The following is a 20330-nucleotide window of genomic DNA, read 5'->3' on the forward strand; positions in this document are numbered from 1 at the left end:
GTGTATCAAGAATGGTCCACCTCCCAAAGGACCTCCAGCCAACTTGACTCAACAGTGGGAATCATTGAAGTCAACATGGGCCAGCATCCCTGTGGAACGCTTTCGACACCTTGTAGAGTCCTTGCCCCGGTAAATTGAGGCTGTTCTGAGGGCAGAAGGTGGTGCAACTCAATATTAGGAAGGTGTCCCTAATGTTTTGTACAATCAGTGTATTTTACTGATATTATAGTGTATGATATATTTTTTTATAACCTTTGCTTACTCTAGATTGCACAGGTTGTGTTTCGGCAATCTGGTGGAGGCACAAATCTAAAATAAAAATCTTTAACTAGAAAAAAAAACAACTCCAAAGTCCATACTAGATTTCACTCTTGCTACGAAACAGATGACCATGTGCATAATAAGTGTCAAAGAGTTTGTGGAAGGGGAATAGTCACAACCCGCATCAATGACTATTTTCATGCAATTAAAGTCAACAAAACACAGACATGTCCCATTTAGTCTGGTAAAGCCTGGTTGACCCCAGTTAGACCTGGTATGGCCTGGTTCTGATTGAACTTGGTTAGTGGTTCAGCTTGGTTGAGCTCACCATCTGCATTAGGCTCTTCCCACCCTGAGAGGTGATTACCCGGAGGTCTGGCTTGCGGCTGTTGACCATCTGTGGGCTCTGAGGCGGGGGCGGGGACTTGGCCGGAACTACTTTCCCCAGGCTGTTGCCATTGGAGACAGAGAGGAGGCCCGGGGAGGCCCTGGCACTGATGTATCCGTTAGCTGGAAGGGGAAAAGGAAGGAAGCGAGATAAATGACAAACCCATGCAGGTAAATCAACACCTAGGCACAGCAGGATTTGCTTAGTGTATTTAGAAGATGAAACCTCAGGCTAAAAGTCCTTTATTTCATCATCACTGATCTCAAAGGAGCTTATATGACATACAGCACAGAGCCATGTTTTAATCTATCCTTCAACTATCCATGGTCACAGAGGAAATTATATGAGGGAGGGAGGCTGCCTTCTTGGGACAGGTCTTTTTTTTGTGCAATGCGATAATCGGAACGATGCAGGATTTTAAAAGATTTTGTGTTGGAATACACCAAGAAAACGCCAGGGGAAAATGTATTTCTTCCACAATGATAAGAAACGCCTCCACTATGACAGGGGAAATGTTAATGGGGCAGGGTTGTAGTGCTGCCAGACCAGACAGAAAACTCTCCAAGGGATTGCTAAAATGTCTGTCCTCAAAACGGTTTGTGGACCTGGGGCTCAGGTTGCCTACGACGCAATTAACGAACTCGCCCTACTGTCCAAGAGTATGTCTTGCAAGATCACATACGCCTAATGATTAATTAGTATTTTACATAGTAAAACCAAATATAATAGCATAGTAAGCCTATATTACACCAAAAACACCGTCTTAATCATATTTTATGAGCTTTTAGGATGGTTAGCTCACTGAAGCTGAATAGTCCCCCAAAAAATTGTAATGCGCCCAAAACTGAACAGCACGCGCCACTAGGTAGAAAAGCTTGTGGTCTGTTAACACCATCTACTCCAATTTGCTCACGAAACAGTCATTCAAGAAGATCAAATGCATATTCCCATGAAACTGATTAAAATCAAATGATTGGCATGCAGATGCAGTTTAGACATTTCACTGGTAAAAACGTGAAGAATTATCGTTTATGATTGCCAGTGATGATTTCCTATTTGTATTAAAAATAGAACATTTCGAACCAGGCTGTATCACAACCGGCCGTGATCGGGAGTCCCACAGGGCAGCGCGCAATTGGCCCAGCGTCGTCCGGCTTAGGGGAGGTTTGGCTGCGGGGGGGGGGGGCTTTACTTGGCACATTGCGCATTACTTGGCTCATGCGGCTGGGTGTTAAGAAGAGTGGTTTGGCGGGTCATGTTTCAGAGTACCCATGACTCAACCTTCGCCTCCCGAGTCTGTTGGGAGTTGCAGCGATTAGACAAGATTGAAATTGGGGAGAGAAAGATGGGGTAAAACACAAACAAATCTTCAGACAATAAGCTTAGGCAGACATTGAGGATGCATTTTCTGCATATTCTATAATGATAGAATGTTCTATAATGATATTCAATAGGCTCCATCTGTCAGTACAAACTTTGAGAAATTATGCCATCATACTTTTCGCTCCCACACCTAAAAAATAAAAATAACACTACACCACTGATTGGGGGACAACAGACACCCCTGATGTGCTCCCAACTCGCAACTCAATGACAAACAATGTTTTGAATGAAAAAAAAAGTGCCCATAGTCAGCTTGCATTGCTGATGAGCTGTGAGAAAATGTGTACATTCCACGGCAGAAAGTACACAGAAAAACATGTCGTCATGCCATACAATGACACATAACAAGTTGTCTTTACACCATAATCTCAGCTATCCCTGAATTGCTTGCTTCAAACCTTAACACCAGGCCTCCCCTCTTGCCAAAAGCCCGGGGCTAGATTTGATTTTTCCCCAAGGGAGGGTTGACACCTGAAACTTCTGGGTCTCCCTCTCCGCCTGGCTCCCACATTGCTCTGGGGTCTATCCAGGCAAGTGCTCGGGACACCAGCTGACGTCAATGGAGACATTCCAAGATGATCCGGGGCAGTCTCAGTAATACTGGGACAGTAATGGCAGAGAAGATAGAGGAAGAGATGGAGAGGAACTACTAAGGACTGGACCCTGGATGGTGTATATGATTGCTCTTGGCAATGTGACAAGCATAAAATATGTTTTTCACTTTCCCTTACTTTTTCACATTCTTTTAGCAGGCCCTTTTCTTGAAAAAAAAGCAACATCCACATCTCTAATATGCTGATATTTATTGAGATATTTGGAAAAGTTGTCATTTGAGCATCTCAATAAGTCTCTGTGGGAGCAAATCATAGTGCAGACATTTTTCTGTCTAGCACCTAAAATATTGGATTAAATTAGCCCTTTTTCAATGAGTACATCCATTTCTTTACTACGCTCATTGACAGTCAGTTTGTTCTGTCAGTAGAAGTGCTATTGTAGAGTAGTCTGTCATAAGGTTACTCACGGACTGGACTTGGGCATCCTCCATTTGAATTGTTCAGGTCGCCACCGAGCATAGCACCTGTTGAAATGATAAACACTGGCTTAGCAAGAACAATATGAACACTCCTAGCGGAGACTGAATTAAAATGTTTTTCTATTACTTTCACACACAAGTATTCAGATGTATATTGTTTGAAAATACAAGTAGTAGAATATTGGAATGTATTTGGAAATACTCAAATACAAATACATATTCCCATGCATTTGAACCCAGGTCCTCAGAGTGTTTGAAATAATATATTTGGAAAAAAAGTATTTTCAAATATTTTCAAATACTAGGCTATTTATAAAATTGCAAAATACTTTCAAATGATTCCAATAGAAATAGATGATTTTGGCCACATTATGAGAAAATACTCAATTACATAGAAGGTAAATATTTAAATAATCAAATACACGCGTGTTTGATCCCAGGTCGTCTAGATTCATCGCTTCAGAACAACATGGATTTGAAACAGGTTTCCAATTCATTGAATTGTAACAACTCATTGATTGGAACCAGGGTCTTGTTCATTTGGCAGCAAATGGACTGAAACAGGGAGGGACTACCTGGACTTAAGAAACGCTCATTCATTTTCTGTTGCAAAACATTCTTTTTAGCGTTTTCCGTTGCATGTCCTAATGAACAGGACACTGGCTATGGCAGAGCACAGAGTTTGTGTGGAGAGGAAAGATGACCTCATTTCCCACAGATGCCACAGTAGAAGGCCGTCCCGCTCTTTCACTCACCTGCACTGGCTGGTCGCTGTGGCAACCCAGGAGACACTGTGTTCCTCTGGAGCGCCGGTTGCTGGGGCGACAGGTGGTGGTTGTCAGACGGCGACGTCACGTAGGAGGTGGTCACCATGGCGTTGCCAGGGTTACTGAATTGCAATGTGTTCTGATTCGAAGCCTGGACGGTGACGGGCATGGAAAATGTGGGGGGCGGGACCGCAGACTGAAAGAAATTTGATAGTTAGCACTTTTCAACATTGGCTCAGTGGAAGACAATGGAAGAATAGCAGCATCAAACTGCTGTAGGTGAAGTGGAGCTTCCACCATATAGTTCAGTGTTTCGCAAACCTCTGAGTACCACCATTCATTGCACTTATTTGACCTATCCCAGTGCCTTCACCCAGACTAAGGGATAGTGGCTAGCTAAGGGCAAGATGTTTTAGATTGGGGGAGATGGTGAGGAAAAGGGGAGATGCTTACACTAACACCGTAGCGCTTGAAGAGGATGTCTAGGTCTTCAGTGGTCTTGCGGTATTTGTCGTCGTTCAGGGGGCTCTGGTCTATGGAGTCCTCTCCGTCCGGCTCGGGACTTTCGCAACCATTGAAGCCTTTCTTTCGCAACGTCTGTGAAGACAGGATGGAAAAAAAGAGTGGTGGGTTATGAGAACTAAGGATGGGAGCTGAAGGTCCATCTGGCTGAATTGGAACAAGTACAGTCGAGCTGTATTGTTGAATTATGCGTCTGAGGGAGGACAATTTCAAGGTACATTTGTGCGATAGCCTGGTTCCAGATCGGTTGTGCTGTATAGCCAAATTTATATGATCATTGTCATTGCTAAATGACAACAGTAGTTGGGGATACAGTACAAAATGATCTGTGACAATGCTAAGCATCCGATGCACTTCCTCAAAAATGGAGAGAGTTTCAGACCTCCGGACTTGGCAAGAAGACACACTGATCAGATCAGTTCTGAGACAACATTCTCATTCCACAAAGAAGCGACGACACTTTGGTTGCAATAAGGTTCATTGTTCTGAGCAGATTGAGCTTGGCTGGCGCAGTGGAACCAATCGAAGTGTCACAAAAAGTGCAAACCCTGCCCACTTGGCATTCCAGGCAGTCTCAAGCTAAAGTGGTATGGTCAGAGGATGATAGCCCTTTCTGTTTGCTTTACCTCAATGATGTCGGCGTTGGTCCGGCTCTCGTGGGGTTCGTTGTACTCTGTGTACTTGAGCAGCACCTTGTCCATGTCGGTGCTGGCGTACTGGAACAGTTTGTTGGAGTGGTTGAAGATGATGAGGGCGATCTCACAGTCACACAGCACACTCAGCTCGTACGCCTTCTTCATCAGGCCAAACTTTCTCTTGGTGAACGTCACCTGCATTGGGAGGGGATATAGAATAAATCAATTCGATTTATTTATACAAGCACTTTTTTCCCCCCCATCAGCATTGTCACAAAGGGATTTACATAACATAATGGAGGGAGGTGGGAAGAGATTGCAGAGGTTGAGGAAAGTGAAAATGAGTTTGAGTTGTTGTGTCTGTAGAAAGTGTCAATTTAAGTAATTAACAAGTGCCGACAGTGTTAAAAATCTGAGTGAACCGGCAGAGTGGGCTTCCTTTATCTGCAATGGAGTGAATTAGTGCCACTCTGGTTCTTCAGTGACATTTTCATTAGGGCACAACTGTAGCAAAATGCTTCAAAACATTGTGCCACGAAAAACATCTCCTTCCATTTCAGTGTTTTCTTCAGTTTTGCGCCTCATGAACATGACCCACATGCAACTAACCCCATTCTCTTCAGCTTCCATCTCTTTACCCTTCTCTCTTTCCCCAACTCTCCTTCCCCATGTTGCTCAGAGCCCTGAACATGCAAATGAGATGCTTTGATGAGAAAACTGATAAGGGACTTCAATATCCTTCCTTCAGAATACCCCCCCCCCCCCCTAGATATAGAGAATCTTCCCACTTTTACGTCAAAAACACACATGCAAGTGCGCACACGGAAGAGCAATAGAGGACAAGGAAGGGTGTAACATCTACTGGGGTTATGGTTTTGTAATATGCTGTTACGAAATGCTACTGTAGTGATACGTAACCTTTGGTCAGCAATTATGGATTTGATTTCAATGTATCCTGTATGTTGTGTGTACATTTCTGAATGACCCGAGGCAATCACAGTTGTTATTGTAGTAGGAATAGTGAATGAGGTACATTGTCACCGAATAGTCAACATCGTAAACCGACCATAGCATTGTACCTTAAGTGCAATGCTAATATGTTTTGTATGTACTCTGTGTATTTTCTGCATTTTGCAATGTACAACCAGGAAGATTATTTTAATATTTAACCATTCATGGACTAATAAATTAATCTAATCAAATATCGCAACAGACAAATAGGAGGGTGGTGAGCGAACAAGAAGCGGGCAGAAACAGATTTCCCAAGACCGTAGCACAGACACACCCAGTCACAATCCCACACTTTTACCCTTTCAAACATACACGTATGCAAACACTCACCTTTCTCAACACACACCTACCCCCCCACACACACATTCACCCTTTGAAAACACACACACGCGCACAGATCAGTAACTTCTGTCCCTGATATGACTGTGTCCACTGGTCTGCAGCTGCTGTGGACATTCTGATTTATCTGGAGCAGCTGTCTGCAGGGCTGTGTGTGATCTGATTGACTCCATGTCGGTTTGAACTCTGTGCCTGCTCGGCCTGAAACACTATGCACTCTCAGAAAGGGCCACGGGTGCGTGAGAGCTCCATTCAAGTCAAACGCACACCCTCAAACAAACTAAAGGATACACTCTGCACACACTATACTGTACAAACCCAGAAAACAGTAACATTACACTACAACACTGATACGATGTTCAGTAATGGGCAGTGACACGAACACTAGTACATTAATACAGGGAAATATATACATTTGCACCTGTTATTTTTAGGAGGATAAAAAGCTCAAACTGTAAACCATTAGATGAAGAGAAGGAAGAAAAGCTTAGTTATGTTTGACCTTATTTGGTACATTTATTTCAACAGGTGTATAGTTTGCACCAGTACAAACATTCAGTGAATCTGGCCCATGGTGTCAAATTGGCCTTGGAGGTCTAACACATACAGTTGAAGTTAGAAGTTTACATACACCTTAGCCAAATACATTTAAACTCAGTTTCACAATTCCTGACATTTATTCCTAGTAAAAATTCCCTGTCTTAGGTCCTTTAGGATCACCACTTTATTTTAATAATGTGAAATGTCAGAATAATAAGAGAATGATTCATTTCAGCTTTTATTTCTTTCATCACATTCCCAGTGGATCAGATGATTACATACTCCTAATTAGTATTTGGTAGCATTGCCTTTAAATTGTTTAACTTGGGTCAAACGCCTTGGGTAGCCTTCCACAAGCTTCCCACTATAAGAATGTTGGCCCATTCCTCCTGACAGACCTGGTGTAACTGAGTCAGGTTTGTAGGCCTCCTTGGTCACACACGCTTTTTCCAGTTCTGCACACAAATTTTCTATAGGATTGAGGTCAGGGCTTTGTGATGGCCACGCCAATACCTTGACTTTGTGGTTCTTAAGCCATATTGCCACAACTTTGGAAGTATGCTTGGGGTCATTGTTCATTTGGAAGACCAATTTGCAACCAAGCTTGATCTGCCTGACTGATATCTTGATGTTGCTTCAATATATCCACAAATTCCCCCCCTCATGATGCTATCCATTTTGTGAAGTACACCAGTCCCTCTTGCAGCAAAGCATCCCCACAACATGATCCTGCCACCCCAGTGATTCACAGTTGGGATGGTGTTCTTCGACTTGCAAGCCTCCCCCTTTTTCGCCAAACATTATGAAGGTCATTATGGCCAAACAGTTCCATTTTTGTTTCATCAGACATTTCTCCAAAAAGTATGATCTTTGTCCCCATGTGCAGTTGCAAACCGTAGTCTGGCGGTTTTGGAGCAGTGGCTTCTTCCTTGATGAGCGGCCTTTCAGGTTATGTCGATATAGACTCGTTTTACTGTGGATATAGATATTTTTGTATCGGTTTCCTCCAGCATCTTCACATGGTCCTTTGATGTTGTTCTGGGATTGAGTTGCACTTCTCCCACCAAAGTACGTTCATCTCTAGGAGACAGAACGCGTCTCCTCCTGAGCGGTGTGACGGCTGCATGGTCCCATGGTGTTTGTGTACTATTGTTTGTACAGATGAACGTGGTACCTTCAGGCGTTTGGAAATTGCTCCCAAGGATGAACCAGACTTGTGGAGGTCTACAATTTTTTTCTGAGGTCTTGGCTGATTTCTTTTGATTTTCCCATGATGTCATGCAAAGAGGCACTGAATTTGAAGGTAGGCCTTGAAATACATCCAGAGGTACACCTCGAATTGACTCAAATGATGTCAATTAGACTATCAGAAGCTTCTAAAGGCATGAAATCATTTTCTGGAATTTTCCAAGCTGTTTAAAAAAGGCACAATGAACTTAGTGTATGTAAACTTCTGACCCACTGGAATTGTGATAGTGAATTATAAGTGAAATAATCAGTCTAAACAATTGTTGGAAAAATTACTTGTATCTTGCGCAAAGTAGTTGTCCTAACCGACTTGCCAAAACTCTAGTTTGTTAACAAGAAATTTGTGGAGTGGTTGAAAAACAAGTTTTAATGACTAAGTGTATGCACCTAAGTGTACGCAAACTTCCGACTTCAACTGTACATCGGCCCGCCTGGATATGACTGGATTGGGAGGAAGGATGTCTCTTTGAATACTGAAAAAAGGTAAGGCCACACATCTTTCTCGCCCATCTTATAAGGAGTCGACTATATTCAAGGCCCTTGAATAACACCCTGGTCCAGACTATGAAGACACGGCCACTCATCTGTCTCACCTGTCTGTTCCTCTCGTCGGTGATCCGTTGGATCTGAATCTTTTTCCTCCCCATGCTTCCTGGTGGTTGGTTGGGGTCAGTCAATCAGGGTCAAGGGTCAGAGGTGCCTCCTCTCAGACGAGGAGAGAGGGAGTGTAGCCTATTAGCTCTTTCTAGAGTACGGGCAGACTCATAAACACCACGTACAGTCGCGCACACACACACTCCTCTGCCCAGGTCTAGGGTGACAGGGCAGAGGGTCTGCCGTTGGTAGAGCTGGTTGAGAGTTGCCTTGAGTTCATTGTTCGCTCAGGTCAAAGGTCACCAGTTTCTCGACCGTTGCTGTGGTGAGGACGATGTCACTCCTTGAAGGGAGAGAGAGAGAGAGAGTTATGTCTACATTCCTCATGTACACACAGCCATTATAATGTGTTTTCATAGAAGAGACTGTTGTTGACTATGTGACCAGAACGCAGCAGAATCTGTTGTCTACGCTACACTGTGAGGGGGAAAAAGCTAACCAAGCTATTAATGTATTAATTGGATTTATTCAGCAAAGAAGATTTGCTCTGAATACTGCAACTTTACTGTGAACATATCCGTCAGTACTGTGGACAGAGTTATGCGAGGGAAAAACATGTTTTTGTTCAAAACGTGTGGCTCAAGGACAATAGCCCAGGTAACACTGTCTGACCTGTCTGAGTACACACACCCCTTCACACCGAGCCAACAGCTATTATGCTTCTTCATCAGACAGTGTAAACACACACACACACCCCGCAGCTCAACGACAGAAAGGCTCCGACGTCACCCTGCTATTGTCATTCCTCCCTGGTCAGATGTGATCCCACAACCCCACACTGAGGAAAGGCATGCTAACCGCCGCTGGCGCTTCCAACCGATTAGCGAAAGCCCTCACCTATTCATAGAGGCTAGTCTATGACAACAACAGGGTGTCGTGCTAAGAGCTAGCTGCCCAGGAGGGGGAATTCCCATGCACAAGGACATCAGAGGGAGAGACGGAAGGATTACGACAGGCATCTAAAAATACCGGTGTTCACACAAGACACATTTCTCCCCTGGGGGGGGGGGTTGTTTGTACTTCAAGGTGAGCGTGTTAGAGGAGAAGTATGTGGCTAGGGCTAGCATGTAGCATATTAGCATGTAGCACGATGTTTCATAAGCTGAAGTTAGATGACAAGATAAGAAGCAACATGGGCAATTTTGTTATTTGGAGTCAACTCAAACCTTATTCCTTGGGGCGTTAAGCAATATCACAGCGGTAGTGGACACATTCACAGTTCCAGAACATTCTGAAGTGATTTCAGAGTTGGATACTGTACATGGGACTGAATGACTAATAGATATCAGAAGCGCCTTTATTCGCCTAGTGAATTTACACGTGCCCGGAATTAGCCATACCCTCGAACATCAGCCACTTCCTGACAAAGTCATTGGTCCTATTTTTTAAACCATAGTCCACACAATATGCTGTCTAACTCAGCAGGGTTTCACTTCCGTTCAGCATACATTTTCATGAAGAGGCCACAAAAATGAATTATATCCTCATATTCCTCTCATATGACTCTCCTGGAAATGAGACAATGGTGTAAGTAGTCCCACATCTCAAGAGAGCCTTATAAGCGCTTTGTAAAACTGTGTTCAATTAACAAGAACCTCTTGTTATTTAGCACTTGTTTGTACCAACCACACATTTTCAGAGTTTTGGCTTCTATGAATTCATGAGTGGTTTTGAAACAAACTCAGGCTATAGCCTACTGCCCTCCCTACGTTGGGATCAGAAGCATAAGGGAAAGCATCTCTATTCCAATCTCATTCCATGCATTGTACAGTATTGCAGCTTCACTAGATGCTAAGTGCATTGATTAAAATTAATACCAGCTGGAGGGAAATCCTGCATACACAAGGGGTCACCAGGATCAATGTGGAGGTAAATTGCACTATAACAAAATGACAAAAAGGAAACCAGGTAAATTCGTGCAGACCATAGTAACCCCTGCCTCAGTCAGAACCCACCTGTGTCCTTTAGTACATATGTGTCTGTGCCGCCCACCTTCATATTCACAAGTTCACATGCTGGAGCAGTTGTTAGCACACTTTCTGTTCAGACTAAACCAGGTTTTTGTCTAGGATTTTGCCTGTCCTGTTTTATCCTAAAAAAAATATTTAAAATATTTTTTAAAAAAAATCAGTAGTCCATGCCGATGACAAGCATGCCCATAACATGATGCAGCCACCGCCATGCTTGAATATATGAAGAGTGGTACTCAGACGTGTTTGCCCTAAACATAACGCTTTCTAGTCAGGACATCAAGTTAATTTCGTTGCAGTTTTACTTTTGTGCCTTGTTACAAACAGGAAGCATGTTTTGGAATATGTTTCTTCTTTTCAAGGTAATTTAGGTTAGTATTGTGGAGTAACTTCAATGTTGAAGCATCCTCAGTTTTTTCCTATCACTGATTTAATGTGGCCTCATGGTGAAATCCCTGTATTGATACACCATCCAAAGAGTAATTCAATAACTTCACCATGCTCAAAAAAGGTTATTCGATGTCTGCTTTTTAAAATGTTTTACCCATCTACCAATAGGTGCCCTTCTTTGCAAGGCATTGGAAAACCTCTCTGGCTTTGTGGTTGAATCGGTATTTGCCATCTTCCTTTTAAATATGGAGCTAATTTGTTTTCAGCACTTTTATTTCCAAAACTTGGTTTCTCATTGCTCGCTCTGGTCCCTCTGTAGCAGACATATGGTAAGCAAAATATGTTTGGAAGATCAAATCGCATTTCGGCACCAAATGATCGTGATAATATCGTATTGTGAGGTCCCTGGCAATTCCCAGCCCTACATTAGCAGAGAGCCCACTCTGGAAATGTATTTGTTCCAAACAACGTCTTAAAAATTAACTACATCAAAAATGGTAGTTTGAAGGTATGAATATTTACATTTACATTTAAGTCATTTAGCAGACGCTCTTATCCAGAGCGACTTACAAATTGGTGAATTCACCTTCTGACATCCAGTGGAACAGCCACTTTACAATAGTGCATCTAAATCATTAAGGGGGGGGGGGAGGGGGGTGAGAAGGATTATGTTGAATAAATGAATGTGAACATGTTTATTTCAGAATCAAGACATACTCCATATTTCAGAGCACACTAAAGGAGTATAATGACACCAAGATGTTGTCTGGATTTTAGATCAGGGTCTTACAGGAACAATGTATAGGTCTAAAAAGGGCCTAAAATGGCCACTTTCATCATGATAAATAAAAATGTGTGATACAAATGTAAAAAGCATGTCAAACATTCTTCCTCCTAATGAAGTTTCCATGTTAGAATTGCCAGAACAATCTTGAGATACCTAAAAATATTTGAGCTTGGAATCGCACAATCCGGCTCGCAAACGATTGCCATTTCAAGAGTTCATGCAAAAGTTCCATGAGTAAGCAATACAGGCAAATAGCCTTAAGTTGTAAATGCAGGGCAAAATACATTCATGTGAACACAACAAATTAACGGTGAATTAAACATGACCTAATTCGCCCAAACCGCATATCAGAAATGACAAAGCCACCAAAGCTCTCCATTCCAATAGCACGACTGAAAACAAACGTAAATCGTATGTTTATATGATGGCAAGTACCACTTAAGACTGGGTTAGAGCAGGGCTTTGCCTATGTAGACTGACGTCACTGGCCATGACAGGAACTTGAACTCCAAGACCACCCAAGGGTTCATTCCCTGTGATCATTTCCATTATCAAACAACATTATATATGCGTCAAGAGTGCTTAATCTGGATAGAACCCTATGGCACAATGAAACTGCATGCAAGTGACTGTCTATATTTGGCAAGAAAATAGTACATAAAAAGCTAAATCACCATATTCATGGTAATCCAGGACATTACGACTTGCTTTCTACCCCCTCCTGAAAATGAGATCAGTCCTTGATTCCAATGTCTTTTCACTCACTATTCCAGATTTGTAATATTTTCTTCCAGGAAAGAAATGAATGAATTGAGCCTCTTTGAACTTGCCCCTTTCTCTACAGAACAATTGTAAACAGCAGCTGGAGAGGTCAGTGATTACATTGTGGATGTGCCAAACCACAAGTCTACCATAGGAGAAAACTCTTTAAAATAAAAAAATATTATTTGGATTATCTACAAAAAGTTTGGAACCCAAATTCCCCCACACAGAAAAATTCTCTATCCAATTGTCCAAAATCAAGACAGTGACAAATTGTAGCTGGTTGAGAGAAAATAAATGATATGCCTCCACAAAGTCCCTTCCACCAGGTGGCTGATGAGCTATGTTGGCAAGACTGCCATACTGCATCTCCATCCCAAAGCCCTTGCTTGGAAGTGTACTTCGCCAAACTGCCAAGAACCTTGCCTTCATCCAAGCCAAGGTGGTGAGACATGGTAGTGATGACACCATAGGCCTTGTTGATCTCTGCACCAGACAGGATGCGCTTGCAAGCATACCAGGGTACAACATGTACTCTGATGCGTGTATGGGCTTTAGGCAGCTGTCTTCAAGCTTTTTGATGTATTTCAGAACTGCAGTTTCCTCTGCTTGGAGCAACAGTGAAGTGGGCAGGGCAGTATAGATGTCTTCTCTTAAATCTGCAAGCATAGTGAACATCAGACAGAATGGCAGTCTCCCTCAATCCGTGCAATGGCTATTGCTATAGGTTTCAGGAGTTTCAGGCTGCTTACCACTCTCTCCCAAAATACATCATCCAGGAGGATCCTCTTGATGGGGCTGTCCATATCAGCAGACTGATATAGCCATTTCTTGGAGAGACTCCTTCCCTTCCAGGAGACTGTCATACATTTTGACAACACTACCCCAATGGGTGTTGCTGGACAGCTTCAATGTGGTGCTCCATTTCTTCTCGCTTTGCTTGGTGAGGTAGATTGCAGCTATAACTTGATGACCCTTCACATACCTAAACATTTCCTTGGCTCTTGTAGAGTGTATCCATTGTTTTCAGTGCCACAACGTCCTTCAGGAGCAGATTCAATGCATGAGCAGCACAGCCAATGGGTGTGATGTGAGGGTAGGACTCCTCCACTTTAGACCAAGCAGCCTTCATGGTCGCAGCATTCTGTCAGCAGTGCAAATAAAGTCTGTGGTCCAAGGTCATTGATGACTGCCTTCAGCTCATCTGCAATGTAGAGACCGGTGTGTCTATGCTCTTGTAGAATACTGGTTGAGGGGTGGAGATGATGTAATTAATTATTCCTTGCCCACAAACATTCGACCACGCATCAGAGATGATTGCAATACAGTCTGCTTTCTCTATAATTTGCTTGACCTTCACTTGAACTCTGTATCTAGCAAATTAGTAGATAAAGCATATCTGGATGGTGGGGTGTATGCTGGGCAAAGAACATTCAGAAATCTCTTCCAATACACATTGCATGTGAGCATCAGAGGTGAACCAGTTGCATACACAGCTCGTGCAAGACATTAATCAGCATTTCTTTGACTACCTTCCTCCATTGAGTCAAAAAAACATCTGACCTCGAATAGAAGTTGAGGGACTTTTGTCAGGAGTTGCTTGTTGTGAGCGCTGAGGGAACTTTATGCACTTGGCCAGATTATTCTGCATCTTTGTTGCATTCTTCACATATGATTTGGCACAGTATTTCCAAAAGTACACAGCTTTTCCTTCTACATTAGCTGCAGTGAAATGTCTCCGCACATAAGATTTTGCCCATGGCATTTTCTTTTAAAAGATTAGGGGGACAAAAATGGTTAAATAAAAACCGAATACAATTCCATGTACAGATAAATAGCAGTTAGATTAAACCACTCCTTAGTAAGATACATGTTTTAAAATGAAACATGTATGCAGACAGGTGAATTAACACTCCTCACTTAGGATCAAGCAAGCTAAAAACCCACATGGTAGCAAAAACTAGCAGAAATGTTTACAAGTTAGAAATGATTTTAACACACTTTGCTGTAGGCTACTATTTACTAGTTAACAAAAAAAAATTGTCGTAATGAAATATATTCACCCCACCCAGTATTGTTATCAAAACTTACCAGAAAGTATGTAGTCCTTGGCTCAGACAGTGTAGTAGTGTGGGCTCAATAGGATCTCATTACTGTGCAAGATCTTGAGAATCAGCTGTACATGTGATGGAAGAATGCACTGTGCATGCAGAGGGTTGGGGATAGTTTAACCAAAATAATTCCCAGAAATTTACCGGAAACTTTTCAACCCTAGCTATAGGACTGCTTTTTTTCTGTATTTATTATTATTATTTTTAATTGGTCCACTAATACAGAACTAGTTAGTTCCAGTGTAAATTGTGGGGGATTTTTTTTTCTTCCCCCAACCACTTTTTGCAGCACCGTCAGCACCCAGACTCTCCCGCAGTGAACGGCAACCTAACAATTTCTTGACATTGCTGACACATTTGATTAGCCATAGAATGAACTACAATAAGGATTGTGGCCAGCCCTGTTCTCCCCGTGCGGCACTCGGCATGGCTACCCTCTCTCATTACTGTAATTGACATGTCCATCCTCCCTCTTCCTCCCCCCGAAGGCGCTGATGGCTCAATTAGGAGCTGGCTGGAGGACTGATTAGATGCCAAGATAATGAGGCTGTCGCTCGACTCACACCGAGCCAGAGCAGAACCAGCTCACTCTGTCAGTGACATTATAGGAACCCCAAAGAGCTAAAGGAGAGACGTAGCTTTCAACTAAAGCCCAGACTCAGACACTTTGGACAGGCTCAGGCAGGCTGGCTGGTCTGAAATAGACTGAACCGAGTTGCTGAGACCTTACAGAGACCGCCTCATTATCTGTCTAGGGCAGACCTACCGTCACCTTGGTTCAATCGACCTGCCTGGATGTCTCCTTGAAACGTCAACTGGGTGCTTTCGCACCCTGTGAAAATGTCCTCTGATTAAGAGAGAGTGCGCAATCAAGCCAGGCTAGGCATCTGTCGGCTTTGGAGTGGTGTACAGTAATTAGTGGCAGTGACCTTTTAGCAGATTACACATTGGTCAATGAAATGTGGGCAAAGTCTTAGACTGAAGGCCAGGGCCATCATGCCGTGAAAAGGAGGAAGATGGGGAGGGGGGGGGCTTATAATACTCATCGGTTATCTGACTCCAGCTAATGGAGGAGGGATTCCTCAATGTTTTGCAACGGAGGATAGGTTGAGTAGATCTCAGTTCTGTCCTTTTTGTCTTGAGTCTCGGTTCAGTGGTTTGCAAAGAATTTGCTGGGTTCCATGCAGAGAGCTGCACAGAGGTAGAGGCCTGATGGTTGCTATTCTTAGACACAGTTAACCCCTTCTTGATCACTCAGACTTATCCCACCTCGGCCTGTTGGTTTTTCCTCTGTAACCTCTCCTCATATTCATTTCATGATGACCCTCTTGAAATCTCGGGCATTTTCCTTGTCACCTCCCGCTCCTTTGACCTTTTCTATTGATGGAGATGATCTCCTCATGCGGCAGAAATCACACTCCAGGGCTACATGGAGTCTCTTTACAATGAATCACCATTTGAGTCCGGTCACATTGCAATGTAAAGGCAAACTCTTGCTGAGGAAAGAGCGTTCACAGGTCCTGTCAAACTGACACGTTGCAGCCAGGTTTACTGCTACTAAGAGCAGTCAGGTCGAACACAAGCTGAACATGGCAAACCGTGACAGGTGTGAGTTCCTGGTGTGTCAACGAGTGACGAGAAGAGTGCATGGTGAACAGTGTTACACAGGGATTTGTCTAACATTGAAATCCATGGGCGGGTCCAAACAGTGCACATTTTATAACTTTTCGGGATGGAAAAACCTTGTGTAAACGACTAAACCAGATATAAAGTAAGTAGAAAAGATAATGACCCTATATATAAAAAATATAACAAACTAGCAAATCACCCAAATAAAAGCTACAGTCATGGAAAATGTTTAATGTATTTAACAGTGTTCTTTTGTTCAAACAAACAGAACAGAACACAAATCAGCCATGGCAAAATGCATAGAAATGCAGCAAAATATTTTATCCTGCAAAATGTCCTCTCAGCTCCATGGTAGAATACGTAGAATCACAGGAAGTGCTTTAAAAACGGCAACATGTGTAGAATCTACCTTCTTAACGATACAAGAACCAACAAAGTTGAGAGGTGTAGCATCCGTTGTTCCCAGCAGCTTTCCCCAAAATACTAATCTTCTTCCTGTTGCATAAAGACAAATATCCTCAAAGCCCCTGTACCTCCAGTTCAACCAGACAAATTAAAGAAGAGGAACTGTTTTACTACTGTGGCCAACTTTAAAATGCAAACAAGCCAGGCCAGCCAGCCTTTATCTCAAATCAGTAGTGTAACTTGTGGGAGCTACTGTTCCTGCTCCTGTTGTATATGTGGTGAACAGAAATACAAATGTGTCCAGAGGAAATCAACATTTTGACCAACATGATTAAAGGTTGGTGGGGAGGTGTTTAACAGACGTAAAAACACAATGAACAAAAATATAAATGCAACATTTTTGAAATTGTTGCAGAGTAGTTTACACAAGGTAAATCGGGCGATTGAAATGAATTCATTCAGCTCTCATCTATGGATTTCACATGCCTGGGAATAAAGACAAAAAAAAAAATTGGTCACAGATACTTTTTTTTTTAAGGTAGGGGCGTGGATCAGAAAACCTGTCAGTATCTGGTGTGACCACCATTTTCCTCATGCAGCGTGACAGCTCCTTTGCATAGAGTTGATCAGGCTGTTGATTGTGGCATGTTGTCCCACTCCTCTTCAATGTCTGTGCGAAGTTGCTGGATATTAGCGGAAACTGGAACACGGCATCATACTCGTTGATCCAGAGCATCCTAAACATGCTCAATGGGTAACATGTCTGGAGAGTATGCAGGCCATGAATGAACTGGAACATTTTCAGGTTCCAGGAATTGTCTACAGATCCTTGCGACATCGAGCCATGCATTATCATGCTGAAACATGCGGTGATTAAATGGCACAATAATGGGCCTCAGGATCTCGTCACAATATCTTGGTGCATTCAAATTGCCATTGATAAAATGCATGTGTGTTGTCCATAGCTTATGGTTGCCCATACCATAACCCCACCATGGGGCACTCTTCACAACGTTGACGTCAGCAAACTGCTCGCCCACACAACACCATACGCGCTGCCTGCCATCTGCCCAGTACAGTTGAAACTGGGATTCATCCATGAAGAGCACACTTCTCCAGCATGTCAGTGGTGAGCCTTTGACCACTGAAGTCAGTTACAACACCAAACTGCAGTCAGGTCAAGACCCTGTTGAGGACGACGAGCACTCAGATGAGCTTCCCTGAGATGGTTTCTGACCGTTTGTGCAGAAATTCTTCGATTGTGCAAACCCACAGTTTCATCAGCTGTCCAGGTGGCTCATCTCAGACGATCCTGCAGGTGAAGAAGCCATATTTGGAGGTCATGGGCTGGCATGGTTACACGTGGTCTGCAGTTGTGAGGCTGGTTGAACGTATTGCCAATTTCTCTAAAACGACGTTGGAGGCAGCTTATGGTAGAGAAATGAAAATTAAATTCTCTGGCAAAAGCTCTGGTAGATATTCCTGCAGTCAGCATGCACACTCCCTCAAAACTTGAGACATCAGTGGCATTGTGCTGTGTAACAATACTGCACATTTTAGAGTGGCCTTTAATTATCCCCAGTACAAGGTGCACCTTTGTAAACAGCATGATCATTAATCAGCTTCTTGATATGCCACATCTGTCAAGTGGATTGATTATCTTGGCAAAGGAGAAATGCTCACGAACAGGGATATAAACAAATTTCAGAGAAATAAGCTTCTTTTTTTCAGCTCATGAAACATGGGACCAACACTTTACATGTTGCGTTTATATTTTTGTTTAGTATACTTGACTAGTGAAATGGCCGTCTGTGACAGCATGTTCTCTAATAGGCTTGGGCGGTATACCTTACATCAGGGTATTTGGAAATAGCCACAGGATGGATTTACAATACCATAAATACTACTTTACATGTTTTTCTATACATTTTAATATTTGCAGCTACTTTTTAGGTAAGCATAAATCCCAGTCAACTTGTTCAATGCATTAGGAGATAAAGCAGATTGCGTTCTTATTTTACATTATGAAGTTTACTCAGTTCCCCAAAACAGTTGAGCCAGTCAAGTGTTTGTTTGTAAATGGCACAACAGGAGAAACCGGAAGGTGATTCCAGCTGTGCATTGACAGGGGTTGCGTTGTATATTGAAAGTCAGTGATTTTTTGCTTCAATAGAGTGATAAGGGACGTGCAACTCTAATTTTCCTACACAGAAAATACATGGAGTGCAACACATTTGGCAGAAAATAGCTTGTATTCATCAAATGACAGAAGTCCAACGCTATTTGGCTGGCAGCCACACAAGGGAGCTTACAATGAAAAAGAAAGGTATTTTTTTGCAAAAACGATGCATGGCCAACATATTTCTAATGTTTAGGCCCATCATAGAAAGAACGTAGCCAGCTACATTTCCTAATGTTTTGCTTTAAGTTCATCTTGAATTTTTACCAATAGACACCCATCCGTCAGAGTAGTGTTTGCTGAACACCCGTTCGTGAATTCTCAGAGTTTAGAAGAGCAACTGAAGCACACACTTAATCTTATGCCAGGCAGATATGTCAATAAGAAGCATTTTACATCTGCCTTTACAAAAAAACAGCAAGAATAATTTTCATGCGTGAAAAATGTAGCATAATGCATTAAAACTGGGCATGGGCGATATACCATACATCGCATTCGGAAAGTATTCAGACCCCTTGACTTATTCTACATTGTTAGTCTTATTCTAAAAAGGCATTAAATATACAGATTCAGTTTACACACACAACCCTATAATGACAAAGTGAAAACAAGTTATACATTTTTGTAAATGTATTAAAAATAAAAACAGAAATACCTTATTTACATAAGTATTCAGACCCTTTGCTATGATACTCAAAATTGAGCTCAGGTGCATCCTGTTTCCATTGATCATCCTTGATATGGTTCTACAACTTGATTGGAGTCCACCTGTGGTAAATTCAATTGATTGGACATGATTTGGAGAGGCACACACCTGTCTATATAAAGGTCGCACAGTTGACAGTGGTTGTCGGGGCAAAAACCAAGCCACGAGGTCAAAAGAATTGTCCGTAGAGCGCCAAGACAGGATTGTGTCGAGGCACATATCTGGGGAAGGGTACAAAAACATTTCTGCATCATTGAAGGCCTCCAGAAACACAGTGGCCTCCATCATTCTTAAAATAAATCTATTTGAAACCAACAAGACTCTTCCTAAAGCTGGCCACCCGTCCAAACTAAGCAATCGGGGGAGAAGGGCCTTGGTCAGGGAGGTGACCAAGAACCCGATGGTCACTGACAGAGCTCCAGAGTTCCTCTGTGGAGATGGGAGAACCTTCCAGAAGGACAACCATTTCTGCAGCACTCCAATGATCAGGCCTTTATGGTAGAGTGGCCAGATGGAAGCCACTCCTCAGTAAAAGGCACAACAGCCAGCTTGGAGTTTGCCAAAAGAAACCTAAAGGACTCTCAGACCATGAGAAAAAAAATATTCTCTG

General features: G+C 42.7%; 1 protein-coding gene across 5 annotated transcripts in view; it reads right to left on the bottom strand.

Annotated features, from left to right (window-relative positions):
* Positions 1 to 20330, bottom strand: part of LOC135549884 (myocyte-specific enhancer factor 2D homolog) — a 32724-nt gene that overhangs the window by 8462 nt on the left and 3932 nt on the right. For all 5 annotated transcript variants that reach the window (XM_064980260.1, XM_064980257.1, XM_064980259.1 and 2 more), the window contains exons 2-7: positions 8721 to 9064; positions 4981 to 5184; positions 4286 to 4429; positions 3821 to 4028; positions 3054 to 3110; positions 590 to 771 (exon numbers count right to left, since the gene is read on the bottom strand). In XM_064980260.1, the coding sequence (XP_064836332.1) occupies positions 590 to 771; positions 3054 to 3110; positions 3821 to 4028; positions 4286 to 4429; positions 4981 to 5184; positions 8721 to 8774 (849 nt within the window). In that variant the 5' untranslated portion in view covers positions 8775 to 9064. The remainder of the gene's footprint in view (positions 1 to 589; positions 772 to 3053; positions 3111 to 3820; positions 4029 to 4285; positions 4430 to 4980; positions 5185 to 8720; positions 9065 to 20330) is intronic.

Source organism: Oncorhynchus masou, chromosome 12 (genome assembly GCF_036934945.1).
Source record: "Oncorhynchus masou masou isolate Uvic2021 chromosome 12, UVic_Omas_1.1, whole genome shotgun sequence".
NCBI lineage: Eukaryota > Metazoa > Chordata > Actinopteri > Salmoniformes > Salmonidae > Oncorhynchus > Oncorhynchus masou.